General features: G+C 38.0%; 1 protein-coding gene and 1 non-coding gene across 2 annotated transcripts in view; both read right to left on the bottom strand.

Annotated features, from left to right (window-relative positions):
- Positions 1-4,020: 4,020 nt before the first annotated feature.
- The window catches only part of POLR2D (RNA polymerase II subunit D), a 16,446-nt gene continuing 5,728 nt past the window's right edge, over positions 4,021-14,738 (bottom strand). The window contains exons 2-4 of the mRNA XM_004703865.4: positions 12,653-12,833; positions 5,710-5,805; positions 4,021-4,585 (exon numbers count right to left, since the gene is read on the bottom strand). Coding sequence (XP_004703922.1) covers positions 4,507-4,585; positions 5,710-5,805; positions 12,653-12,833 — 356 coding nt within the window. The 3' untranslated portion in view covers positions 4,021-4,506. The remainder of the gene's footprint in view (positions 4,586-5,709; positions 5,806-12,652; positions 12,834-14,738) is intronic.
- LOC115872885 lies at positions 10,212-10,345 on the bottom strand. The gene has a single exon (XR_004048091.1). It is a non-coding gene; the product is annotated as a small nucleolar RNA SNORA42/SNORA80 family (small nucleolar RNA).

A 14,738-nucleotide genomic window follows, 5' to 3' on the forward strand; every position in this document is an offset into this window, starting at 1 on the left:
GCGCTTTACACAATTGATGTGTGTATGGATTGGGATAACAGTTGTATGAGCCCCTAATAAAATGTTAAAAAAACAAAAAACAATGAGCCAATGACAAAAAAACAAAGCACAAGAAAGAAAAGCTTTTAGTGAGTTCAAGGGCTGTTTGTTGGCCTTTAGGAGTGTTTCCCGGTAGAGTCTGTTGAGGTGCCAAGCCCTGGCCCCAATGTCTTTTTTTGGTATTCCCTGGGGACTTCATTGCTCTGTTCTCCTTGCTGTTCTGCTCCACGCCCTTAGTGTTTTGCCTCTGTGTGGTGGGATCAGATCCGGCGGAAAGCCTTACATGTTTATGTATCTTCAAGTTGACATAAAATTATCTATCTCACCCTGAGTTCATGCTGTGTCCTTATCACCAGGTCTCAAAATCAAGGTTCAATTCCACCATTGTTGAGTTAGTGTGAGCATCCTGTCTTTACTTGCCCACACTTATATACTATCTCTGCCTCTTCCATTGATATGTTTACTGAGGATACTCTATTTTGTTCTAGAAATTGCTCCCATTGTCCACTTTTCCCCCCTTACCTGGTTCTGTCTACTAGCATTGTCTTATTTCTATGTATGCAACTATATGCAACCACTGATATTACAGAAATTGTTTCCTTCAAATAAAACGATGGAATGTCAGAATTTTTTTAAACTTTTGTATTGCACATTAGGAAACGGTTCAGAGATCATAGTTCTACATTCAACAATTCATGTTTTGTTTCAACTCATCCATGCAATCCCCTCAATGTATCAACACTTATCATTACTTAACCACCTCCTCCTACTTCCATACCTCCTTCTTCCCTATCCCTCAGAACTTTGTCCTTCGGTAAATCCTGCTCTTTGATCTTAAGCAGCTATTGTAACACTGTGGTGAATTCAGCTCCAGACCTGAAGGGTGACTAAGGGCTATAGTCTTAGGAGGGGAGGGGGATCCACCAGTCTGACAATTAAGCCTTGTCTCTTATGCTCCACCATTTTTTTATTTGTACTGAAAGGTTGGCAGTTTGAACCCATCCAGAGGTTCTGTGAAATAGATGTGATTATCTGCTTCCATTAACATTACAGTCAAGAAAAAAAAAATTTTTTTTTTCAGTCAAAATTCTATGGGTCAAAGTTCAGACTTACTGGACTGGTTAAGGTTAGATGGCTTCCTGAGATATTATGTTGAGCAGCTCCTTAAACCTTAAACTGTATTAGAGCTTAAATTCTGAGCACCATTTTCAGAAGGGTATAGTTAGTGAAAGCCCAAAATCCATTTGCAGATTAAGCCTCCAGTGAATTCCTTCTAGCCAGTGACCAAGCATATGAATAGTCTTGCCCTCAAGCAAAGTGCATTAGACAGTGGATTACCTCCACTCCCCTTCCAACCAACCCTAGAACAGTCACCCTCAGGGGCTTGCCTGAGTGTGTCCTTGATAAACAGCACCTCCTGGAGGTGATGGTGGCATAGCCAAGAGTCATGCCCTAGAACAGTGGTTCTCAACCTTCCTAATGCTGCGACCCTTTCATACAGTTCATGTTGTAGTGAACCCCAACCATAAAACTATTTTTGTTGCTAATTTATAATGTTGCTAGTTATGAATCACAATGTAAATATCTGATATGCAGGATATATTTTCATTGTTACAAACTGAACATAATTAAAGAACAGTGATTAATCACAAAAGCAATAAATTATATATTGTGAAATATTTATTTCTAATTACAAATAAATGAAATTTTGTCTTGAAGCATGGTATAGCATGGGTAAGTCTTCACGCTGGGCACTCTTATCTGGGTGTATCTTCATGTGGGCGGATGAAGCTTGAGACAGAGGCTGATGGTTTTATGTGACCCCTGTGAAAGGATCATTTGACCCCCAAAGGGGTCTCGATCCACAGGTTGAGAACAACTGCCCTAGACCCTGTACCAATCTTGTAAATTCTCCCATCTAGCATGATGTACAAGTCCCAATCATGGTCCCATTTATGCTTCTGCAGTCCCATCTGATCTATTTGCCACCAATTATGACTTTGTGACAATTTTCCTTTGTGTTCCATTCCTTATTTAAGCAGCTAAGACCCTTCAGAACCTGTTGTGACCTGATAATTAATTCCTTCCCTCATCCAGGTAATGTGCCTTTTTCTTTGTGTTGTCTTTGTCCTCTTTTAAGACTTAATAAATGTTCTCCTTAAATTACATTTGAGATTCGGGGTCTCTTTTGTAACCTAAAACAAAACCAAAATTATTCCTTGAGGTCACTCTTAGCTAAATAGCAGAATGGCTCATAAAATAAAGAATATTACGTATGAGTTATGAGCTTTTTAAAATAACATCTACATGAAATGGTCAAAAGTTAAAGATGTGAATATGATAAAGGGTGAAAGACCCTGCTGTTAATCAAAGTACTAGAAATATAACAAATTAAGATATAGTTGGTTAAAAATACAAATACAACAACTTCCTCCTTTGCAGTAAAAATTCCTTTTAAGTTTAATCAGTAGGCAAGTCCTGACTCAGGAAGGAAGCTAGCAGAGCCATTAAAATAAGTAAGGGGCGTGGGGGTAGGGGGAAATGCTTTAAGATGGATGTGGTGGTGATTGTGCAATCCCCCTTGATATGACTGAACAATTGACTCAATTATATATGTAAATTATGTGCCAATAAAACTGTTGAAAAACAATAACCATACAAGAAGCGTCCCCATTTAGAGGCCCAAGGGGGGTGGTCCAGTAAGTCCAGGCAAAGCAGCATCCCATAATTTAGATAAACAGAAGTGCATAAAGCTTCAGGGGCTAGTGGCCAGAGCGTTCCTTAGGTGCAAGGATTCCAAGACTTTCTTTTGTACTTTGGATATGTTGTCAGGAGAGATCACTCCGTGGAGAAGGCCATCATGTTAGGTAAAGTGGAGTGGGGGGCAGCAAAAAAGAGGGAGGCCCTTGACCAAACATATTGACACAGTGGCTGCCACAGGCACAGGAACAATTGAGGATGACGCAGGAGCAGGCAGTGTTTTGTTCTGTTGTGGTAAGATCACTATGGGTTGACTCAATGGCACATCATCATCAAAACTTTAAATACATGTACCCTTGGTCTCAGGAATTTAACCTATACATATTATCATAAATCTGCATAATCCCTATAGCACTTTTTATAATTGGTTCAATATTTTGGAAACTGCCAGAGCTTTTGAAAATAATAGTATTTTATTTTTTACTTAGTCAGCAGCTGACAGAACTAACTATTCATACTTAAAATTAACTTTGTTCCTGCCCCCGTTTTTTCCTTGGATCATGACTAGGGCAGGTGCTCCTGATGAAAAACCCAAACTGTGAAGAGAACATAAACATCTCCCTTCTGAGAAAACAAAGGTGGAAAGTATAGCTTAAAAAGGGTTTCTCCTAACTAGATCTCTAATTCCTAACTTAGAATAAATTGTCTTCAATGCAATGGTTCAACAGGTAGTCGCTCCCCTTCTAAGCCATGTTGGTAGTTGTGGTAGATATATAATCATTTGTCAATTTGAGGGTTACAAGTGTAGGGGTGGAGTCTAGCTTGTCTATCAGATCATAGCCAATGAGGCCTCTGTGTGGGCATTTCCTGAGAATTCTGGGAAATCCGGCACTTCCTCCTTGGAGGTGGGAGGCTCTGCTCACACCCTGGAAGACATAGCAGCAAAGACACATGGACCCACCCTGATGCAGAGACCCCTGCCAGCGCCGAGATGTTTCCAATTACCCTGGATCCAAAGACTTTCTACCTACTGGCCTATGTCGTTGCATGTGTTTCGTGAGTCTGAAGAGGACTTTACAGATTGGTATAGGACACATATGGGCTAATATCGGACTTATGGACTTGATCTGGCTAGGCTGGGATGTTTCCTCAATGTTCAATTGCTCTTGTATATAAATCTCTTTCTTATACACATGTGTGTCCATGGATTTGTTTCTCTAGTCTACCCAGACTAACACAGTAGTTAATAAGCCTAGAGGTTTGGAATGGATGCACCATACATACAGATTTCATTGTTTATTAAAAAGCAAGTTTTTGATATACATGTACTCCAAATCCACATTGTGTGAAGACAGCCCAAGAAAAAGGAAAAGCTACCTGTCTACCTGAAGGCTACGGCCCCATACACGCAGTTCAGTTAGCTTTAGTTGTAACTGTTTTCCATGGTGAGCTGCTTCGCATGTTCTAGGGTGTTTTCTAAAACTCTTAAGTACATATAAGTTAAAATATGAATTATTAAGAAAGAAAAAATAATGAAGGAGCCAAGCACCTTGGGTTGAGATAGTCAATAGCTGACTTTATATGCAAATCACCCACCTCACCTTTCTGAGAGCCAAGACTGTGGTCAACGTCAAGTTTGAAACAGCAACCTACACCAAAACCACGCTGTGGTGTTCTGCCCAAAGGAAGTCCAATTGTTCGCTGAAGTAGAATTTCTGAGGTCAGCCCAGATCCTGGGCTTGTGGTGCCACCTAGCATGTTCAGAGATTAATACTGAAAACTACGCTTTGTCTGGATATCATCAAGAATCTGCTGCAGCTCTTCATCTTCAAACCGCCCTTCCAAGCTACAAGAAGAAAGCCAAAGAAGTGTGTGATTTAGCAAATGACAATCCTCCTATACGCCTGCTTACATGCTTGCTTTTGAGCACCATGTACTGCTTAAAAATTGACATCCCTACCATTCAACTATAGTTTTTTTCCTATCCTATCTACTTTTCCATTTGAAAAATAGCATGTACTACTTTAACTACTGTTTTCAAAATAAAACTTTATAACAATTGATAGGCCTGGTTATGCTCCCCAACCCATTATTTCTCTTCCATTCTCAGAAATAACTATTCTACAATTGGCATTTGTTAGTACTAAATGATTTGGAATTGACTTAGTATGGTTATTTTTTCTTCTTCTTAAAGTAGTATAGTTTTAAGCAACATGCAATAGTGATTTAAAACTTTCTAAGAAATAGTGTGATTTTGTATATATCGACTTGTAATTTTTTTTGCAAATTCTTTTGACATTTGTTCTTGTTACTCAAGTGCACTACTTTTTGCACTGCGGTGTAATACATCTCACTGTCATCAAACTGATTCCAACTCTCAGTGCCCCTTGAGGACAGGGGCTGCTCCTGCATATTTCCCAGACTGTAACTGTTCATTGGAGTAAAAAGCCTCATCTTTCTCCCAGAGAGCAGCTGATGGTTTCAAACACCTGATCTTGGGGTTAACAGCCTGAAGCATAACCATTACGCCACCAAGGTTTCTTCTATGTAATGTATAGTGTATGAATATACTATATCATATTTACCTGGTTTTTTGTTCAATGATAGATGTATGCTATCACTAACAATGTTGCAAAGAACATTAGAACATGTCTTCTTGTAAATCAACATGAAATAGGAAAGAATTTTGGGGTCATGGAGTATTTTCATCTTTAATAAGCTTTGCCAAATTGTTTTCAAAGTAATGGCACCAAATGATACTCTAACCATTAGTGTATAATGGTTCCAGCCATTTCACAGTTTTGCTAACCCTTGTGGTATAAAATTACCATTCTCATACATTGTCAAAAATATATTCTCATTCAATATTGACAATATCTAAATTTTAAAGACAGAAGCCGGTGAGAATGAGTAAATGTATTTACAAGAATGGATCTCAGACACACAGAACTTACCATATCCACTACTAACCTTGGTATCAGGGCCTTGGACTCCTCAGCAGTCTCTGGACACAGATTAGCCAAACACGCCAATTCAAACTTATGAAGCTTTTTCTGGAGCAACAAGCTGATCATAAGGAAAATAATCAAAACAAATCAAATCAAAGAATGATCAATGAAAATGGGGACTATTCTACCAACCCTCTCACCCCCCCAAAAATACAAAGTATTTTTCTGTAAATGCTACATTAGTTCCAATTTGAGTATGACTGCAAAATGCCGTTTTCAAATTACTTGCTGTTTCTACTCCAGAAGAACAGAAATTTGAGTGAAGTCAGATAAAGACTATGAAACTGAAGGCGGCTCTTCAGGGCTGATCACTCTTGCTATTATAACCTGTGAGAAACCACTAAAAATCTCAGAAACAATATATAATCCTTTGGCCAAGGATTTGATTTTGTTGCTCGCTGCTCTTCCTTGCTTACTGTCTTATTAACTTTGGGGGTTTTTTTAATCATTTTATTAGGGGCTCATACAACTCTCATCACAATCCATACATACATCAATTGTGTAAAGCACATTTGTACATTCACTGCCCTCATCATTCTAAAAACATTTGCTCTCTACTTAAGCCCCTGGCATCAGCTCCTCATTTTTCCCCTCGCTCCCCGGTCCCCTCTCCCTCATGAACCCTTGATAATTTATAAACTATTATTATGTCATATCTTGCCCTGTCTGACATCTCCCTTCACCCACCTCTCTGTTGTCCGTCCCCCAGGGAGGAGGTCATATGCAGATCCTTGTAATCGGTTCCCTATTTCCAACCCACGCTCCCTCTAACCCCCCCGTATCGCCACTCACACCACTGGTCCTGAAGGGATCATCCCCCCTGGATTCCCTGTGTTTCCAGTTCCTATCTGTACCAGTGTACATCCTCTGGTCTAGCCAGACTTGCAAGGTAGAACTGGGATCATGATAGTGGCGGGGAGGAAGCATTAAGGAACTAGAGGAAAGTTGTATTTTTCATCATTGCTCTGACTGGCTTGTCTCCTCCCCGAGACCCTTCTGTAAGGGGATATCCAGTGGCCTACAAATGGGCTTTGGGTCTCCATTCCACCCCCTCATTCACTATAGTAAGATTTTTTTGTTCTGATGATGCCTGATACCTGATCCCTTCGACACCTCGTGATCACACAGGCTGGTGTGCTTCTTCTATGTGGGCCCTGTTGCTTCTGAGCTAGATGGCCGCTTGTTTACCACTGTCTTACTAACTTTGATGTAAATAAAATTTCTTTTAAAATTTATCTGAAATTAAATACCTTACTTTATGCAAATGTGTACTGTGCATCTTAAATGTAATAACTGCAAACAACTTAAAATAATATTACAAATATGAATTGTATCTTTGGTTTTCATGCATCTAGATAGGCAGCATCTAACACCACAATCTTAAACTAAAGCTCATCTATGATGTATTTGAGGAGCCTTTCTGGTATAGTGGGTAACACATTGGGTTAACAGCAAGGTCAGTAATTCAAAACCACCCACCTCCTGTGGAAGAAGATGAGGTTTTTACTCCCATGAAGATTTACAGTCTCAGAAACCCACAAAGACAGCTCTACTCTGCCCTAGGATTACTAGGAGTCAGAATTAACTTGATGGCAGTGAGGTGAGACAATGAGGAATTTGGTTTCAGAGAGGACATTTAGTAATAACCCGTTATCCATTATGAAACAAGTATTTACTGGGCTAATAACTGTATTACAAGCACATTAGTTAATGTTCTAACTCTATAAAATACAAGAAAAAAATAAATCTTACCTGTGTCTCTGCCTAGACATAATCAAGGCTAACATTTTAGTATACTATTCCAATCATTTTAGTATACCATTTCAAACATTTAGTAAGGCATTCCAAACAAAATGTGTTTACATACACTTATAACTTGTAAGTACAGAGGGAGGGAACCATTTAATACTATTTCTGACGAGTACAATTTCAGATGTTTTTTTCAACTGTTTGGATTCTTTATCATGTTTACAAAGAGGATATGTTAATTTAAAAATTAATTCAACACATATTAGTCAAAAACTCTTCCTATGTCAGCGTCTTAGTATTTATGACACGAAAGTCCCTGTATTAAGGAATAAAAAATTAGAAAGCAAATGTTTCTAAATATATATTCAGAAATGTAAGTGTTTAGAGTGTGTGTGTGAGAGTGAGAGACAGAGACAGAGAGAGACAGAGACAGAGACAGAGAGAGAGTCCACCCTGGGAGAGAGAGAGAGAGAGAGAGAGAGTCTGCCCTGGTGGCATAGTGGGTTGTGCACTAAGCTGCTAACTGCAAGGTCTGCAACGGGAAACCATCGCCCACTCTGTGGGGAAACAGGCTTTTCACTCCTCCTGCACAGAGTTAGGGTTTCGGGGGGTAAAGAATATATCGGGCAGTGTAAGGTATAAGAAAATAATAACAATATGTAATTGATCAAGGATTCACCAGGGTGGGAGAATTGGGGAGGGAAGGGGAAAAAGAAGAACTCATACCAAGGGTTCAAGTAGAAAACGCTTTGAAAATTATGATGGCAACATATGTACAAATATGCTTGATACAACTGATGTATGGAATATTATGAGCTATAAAGTGCCCCCAATAAAATGACTGAAAAATACCAATATATAATTTATTAATGCTCATGAGGGTGGGGGGGAATAAAAAGCTGATATGAAAAGGATCAAGTAGAAAGAAAATGTTTTGAAAATGATGTTAATATATGTACAAGTTCGCTTGATATAACAGATTTATACATTGTCACAATATCTGTAACAACCCCCAATAAAATTATTTTTGTTTAAACCACGCAAGCCTAGGACAGTGTTCCAAAAGCTCACTTTTAACATTGTTATCTCATATTCCTATCAAATAAAACCTGCTTATTTGCACACAATAAAAGTTCTGGTTCTGGAAACCTGCAGAGCAGTTCTACCATGTCCTGCAAGGTCACGGTGCATCGGAACCAACACGGGTGCGCACAGTTCTGAAGTCCTCTGAGAACTTCATTGGAGAATCCTACTGACTGCCCATCTTACCGCTTCAGACTTCCTTCTTGGTGTTCCCAGAATTCAAACACACGAAAAGGGAACATAATATGAGCCATCCAAGGAGGCCAAAACCGGCAGTTGGATGTGTTGTAAATCCAAGAGCACAGGGTTCTTTGGCGAAAAGTTAGAGACATAAAAACACCACCTTTAAGAGTAGAGAACGTTTGATGGAAGAGATGTCAAGAAACAGCAGCAGAATGTTTTGATGTTTTTTGTTTAATGTTTCTATGATTTTGTAGCAACATTTTTTTACTTAACAAGCTCTCTAAAAGTTTATCTGTGTCTTTTAGTCGATCTACATTTTCCTTAGGAAAGTACAGCTCAGCATTTTCATGAGAGTTGAACAAACAAACCTTTGTCCCACTCCAGGGTCCTAAAAGCATAGGTTGAAATGGCTTTCAAAAACTTCAAATTTTGCAAAACTCAGTTTATAAGCGATTTAACCATGGTTGGGGGAGGTGGGAAGGGAATGATCTAAAATTGATGTGGTGGTGATTGTACAATTCTCCTTGATATGATGAATAACTGAATTACTGAATTATATATGTAAATTACATGCCAATAAAACTAGTGGGGGAAAAACCTTCAAGTTTCATATTTTTATTTTTCTTTGCTTGATACACTAATTTAAACATTTCTGTATAAATCGCTATCTTTGAAATGTACAACCTCAGTCCCAGCTGACAAAGAAAGAAAAAAAAAAGTACAACCATTCTCACCCTCCTATTCTGAGTGATTTCTCCCTCAGTAACATTAACTTCCTGTCCCAATAAGATTCCAATCTATATCTTTCAAGTTGCTGTCATCAGTTTGATCATATAAATACAATTCTTTAAAACGTAATACTAAAAAAAAAAAAAGTAATACTCAAGGTGGATCTTGGATTATTTTTAATTTTTCTTACTAATTAAGGAAACTACTGCTAGGCTTTAAGATGGCTTCAGAGAATATATTTGGCAACAGTTTCAGAGGTTCATCCAACCTCCATAAGCTTCAGAAAGTAGAACATCTAGGCTTTAGGATTCATGATTAAATTTCTATTTTTGTTGTTGCATGATTAAATTTTAAAATGTATGCACTTTTGTCTTCTGCTGAAATATGAGCTTTAATGCTAAAATGCTTCTAATTACCCATCACTGAGTGAAATGGATGCTTTAGGAGAAAGCTTTGCTCTTTGTGGCCTACATGCCATAGCACATCCTCGTTTCCCACAGAGATGCAAACCAAAAGGAAGCAGTCCTGAAAATCAGTTAACTATCTGAAAAGTAAAAGAAAACCCAGAAATAATCTTCCTCAAAAGCCATATTGATATGCACTAACATATAAAAAATCAGACCATTAATATGAATAACCATGTTTTTAAACCCCAAATTTATCCTAGTATATATATAACTTATACAGAGGCTTCAAAACTTTTTTTTTTCTTTTTTTCTTCACTGTGCAACCCGCTTCAGTGCCTGAAGCCCACGGGGTAAAGCCAGGCAATGGTTCGGGGTTACAGTTTGCTTTGGCATGGGGCACTGTGAGAGGCCCATGGGATCGGACCTGCCATAAATCCAAACCCATGTACCAGAGGCTTCAAAACTTTGTTAGAAAGTGAATTTAAAAGATTCTGCAATTTTCCTCAAGAACTGTTTTTTTCCATATAAAATGCAAGCACTATCAAGAACCTTTATGAAACTTAGACATTTTCAAATTTCAAAAGTGATTCTGAGAAAAAAGTTTAAATTTTTTTTTAAATCATTTTATTGGGGGCTCATACAACTCTTATCATAATCCATGCATACATCCATTGTATGTCAAGCACATTTTTACATTTGTTGCCCTCATCATTCTCAAAACATCTGCTTTAAAAGTTTAAATTTTTGATGAAGTCTTATTCAACAGCCAATCTTTTACATTGCTAATTCTTTTGGTGTCACATTTAAAAATCCATCATCAAGAACTAAGCCTCAAACCCTATTAAAAAACAAAAAACATTAACCCTGTGTTTTCTTCTTTCTTTTTTTAAAACATTTTATTGAGGGCTCTTACAGCTCTTGCAACAATCCACACATCAATTGTATCAAGCACATTTGTACATATGTTGCCATCATTATTTTCTAGACATTTATTTTCTATTGAGCCCTTGGTTTCAGCTCCTTTCCACCCTCCACCCCTATGTTTTCTTTTAAGACTTTTATACTTTTAGTTCTTACATTTTGACTCAACTTTTGAATATGGTTAAGTTCACTTTTTGCATATGGAAATAAAGTCTTTGTGCTACTTATTAAAAATAATCACTAAATAGACTTAGCACTGTCATTAAAAAGAAATCATTTAACCAATATATGACAACAACAACAAAACTCTGCCACTGAGTGAATACTAACTCATAGCGACCCTATAGAAAAAGGGTAGAACTGCCCCTGTGAGTTTTCAAGACAATAATTGGATTAATGGTTCCTTGGCAAAGGAGGTTTGAGAGACAGGAGGGGCTAATAATGATGAGTACAAGAATGAAGAAAATGTTCTAAAACTGATTGTGGTGATGAACTATTGAATTGTCGCAGTTATACCCCGTTCTGTAGGGTCACTATGAGTCAGAATTGACTCAACAGCAGTGAGTTGTCAGCCAAGGAGCTGAGAGGGTGGAAGGGTAGAGGGTAGAAGGAAAGAGTGGGATGCCCAGTCTTATATGGACTAGTCTAGTCTACCTTTATCTAAGATCTATAAGTAGTTTGTTCTGACTCAGGAAGCTAAGATCAGGGTGCTTTTTCCAGAAGAAATTGAGGCTGAAAGCAACTGAGCAGGATGGCTGGTCATGAAAAGAATTCTTCCCAAGGTGGCCAAGGAAGCATAAATGCATACTCTACTGGTCTGAAAAGGGGAGATCACGTGCTTTCGAAATCGAGGGTGATATAACTAGAGCTGAATGAGGACTCCAAAGTGGGGACTGAGGTGGAGTCGGTGCAGGGTGTGGAGGTTGCCACAGGCTGCTAGGTAGGTGTAGAGTATGACTTGGCCATGATTTTAGTCACCAGGAGCGGGGAACAATAGAAGATCCCACCTTTCTCTAGCCACCAGTGTGCCAGCCTGCTGTCTCAATGGAATGCTGCTCCCAAAAATTCAAAATGACCACTATGCAGCCACCTGACATGATTTATTCATCTGTCTCCTTTCCTGTGGTTTTTGTTCAGCTTTTACTGCTAGTCAGTATTCTACCCACTTCTATATCATTTCCTCTGAAGCTCGGGATTCCAGGACTCTCATCAATATCTGGTGTGTTTTTTTTTCAAGGACCCTCCCCCCTTTCACCCGCATATCTGTTTCATTGGTCTCTGGTGTCTTTGTTGTAAAAGATCTGCACAGCATGTCTTCCTAGACAGACATCTTCCTGGAAGCTTCTAGGACACCCCCCACTCCGGGCCTCCCAGCCCCAGAGTTTTATGAAGTACATTCATCTTCGTGTGTGTGTTGAGTGTGCATGAATATTATGGGGAAAGATTTGACAGTTAAATTCGCCAAAGTGCTAAGAGAAGTTACACAAGTAACAAGTAGCATTTAGAATATACAAAAAGATGTCAAAGGAAAGAATAATTTTTAAATTTCGGACAAGGCCACTGTTTGTTACAGTGACAGAAACACTGTTTTTGTTACAGTAAACTTAAAAATGAAATGAGGACCTAATGCCGGGGGTTTAAGTGGAGAGAAAATGTTTTGAGAATGATATACAAATGCGCTTTACACAATTGATGTGTGTATGGATTGCGGTAACAGTTGTATGAGCCCCTAATAAAATGTTAAAAGAAAAAAAAAATGAAGTGGGGATGAGGACAGCATCCTACATGCAAATACTGAATACTTCAGATTAGTAAACTTCTTTTAGCACTCACCTGCGGACACTGGCAATGGTTTCTCTGTTTTTGAAACGACTGAAGCGGGCTGTGTAGTTTAACGTTTTCATGAAGACTTCTGAGAGCTCCTGTTCGTCTTCTGCACTCTCATTCTGCTGCTTTCGATGCTCGAGAAGCATATGGACTTCTGAATTGAGAAGTGTCTCAGCTGTTTCAAACTCTGTAAGAATTCAGATACAGTTTATTCAAAACTCTGGCTCTAAAGTGGGTGAAGGGAGACATCAGACAGTGTAAGACATGACAAAATAATAATCATTTATAAATTATCAAGGGTTCATGAGGGAGGGGGGAATGGGGAGGGAGGGGAAAAATGAGAAGCTGATACCAAGGGCTCAAGCAGAAAGCAACTGTTTTGTGAATAATGATGGCAACAAATGTACAAATGTGCTTGACACAAGGGATATATGTATGGATTGTGATAAGAATTGTACGAGTGCCCAATAAAATGATTTTTTTTAAAAGGAGTTGATACCAAGGGCTCAAGTACAAAGAAAATATCATGAAAATGATGATGGCAATATATGTAGAGATGTGCTTGATACATTTGATGTATAGATTGTTAGAAGAGTTATAAGAGCCCCCAATAAAATGGTTAATTAAAAAAACAACTCTTGATTCTAAATCTCATTTTCTATGTATCTGCCAGTGCAGAAATTGAGAGGCTTTATACTCTGTACTGTGACCCCCATCCATATGAGTGTACAAGGAACAATGCATATACTACATACTATAATGTAATCTGCTCAAGACAGTTTCTAAAGTGAAGGAACCTTGCCTCGACTTACTATTAAATAATGATACATTATCTTAATAAATATAGTTGCTGATTTGAAAAGTGAATATAACCAGAGTCATTTAACTAAGTTTGCATGAGGTCAGAATCTTTGAATTTCCCTAAAAGTCACTCTCACTGATTTGATTCTGACACAATGCAACCCTCCACAGGATTTCTGAGGCTGTAACTCAGTGGAACCAAATAGCCTCATTTTTCTCCCTCGAGGAGGCTGGTGGATTTAAACTGCTGACCCTGTGGTTAGTAGTCAAAGCTTACCTAACAGCACCATCTAGGTTCCTCTAAATTTCTATAATGCTGATGTTATGTTCTCAATTGTAAGGATTACCACATTGGAAGGAGGGCAAACTGTCTGAAAACACATATTATTCCAGAAAATATCTTATTAACAAAAAAATGCAAAAAAAAAGAAAGAAAGACTTCCAAATGAATCCTAATGTAATTATTTTAAAATATTTGGAAAATTATGATTTACTGGTTTTCCAAGTAGGCTATCTGTTGTGAATTGCATTACAAATATGTGTTTTAAATCCTACTATGCTTGTAGTTACAATTCCCTTTGGAATTTTCTTTCATCTGTAAGTCAGTATTAGTGTAGGTAGGGTGTGTCTTAAATCAATCTCTTTTGATATTTAATAGAAGCAATTTGGGATGATACAAGCCACAACAATCTCCCAGGAATCTTAGAACCTTCCCTAAAGCAGAATGAGAGAGGCACACAGAGTGAGCTTCTCCTGGAGTAGCACCATGAATTTGGATTCTAATCTCCTGAACTGAGAAATAACTTTCTATTTGTTAAAGCCAGCCAATTGTGATGTTTCTGTTAAAGCAGCACTGGATACCTCATATAGTATCCCATCAATGATCTATTCTGTTTACGAACTACTTAAGAGATTAGTGTTGAGGTATTAACATGCAACCATAACACCATAACATACATCATAGTTCTATAAAGGCATTTATCCCCCCTAGAAATAAAATATTATCACTTCATGAAAAAAATATATATATAAATGCATTCAGGTACAAATTTCTAAAGCTGTAATAGAAGCCATGTAAGCTCATTAAGTTGGAGCCCAAAGATCATTGTTCCGTTCACAAAAAAATGAAAAAATAATTTTCTTAAACAATCACAAATATAGCTTAAATACTATTTTGTCTTAGATATACTATTCATAAATTTTCCTTGAGCATGATGAGCCTACTGATAGGAATTCTATGACTTCTTGAATGAAACAAATATTTAAAATGGCATGACATAATAAGCATTGC

Source organism: Echinops telfairi, unplaced genomic scaffold (genome assembly GCF_000313985.2).
Source record: "Echinops telfairi isolate 266 unplaced genomic scaffold, ASM31398v2 ScPeMD7_4;HRSCAF=17, whole genome shotgun sequence".
Classification (NCBI taxonomy): domain Eukaryota; kingdom Metazoa; phylum Chordata; class Mammalia; order Afrosoricida; family Tenrecidae; genus Echinops; species Echinops telfairi.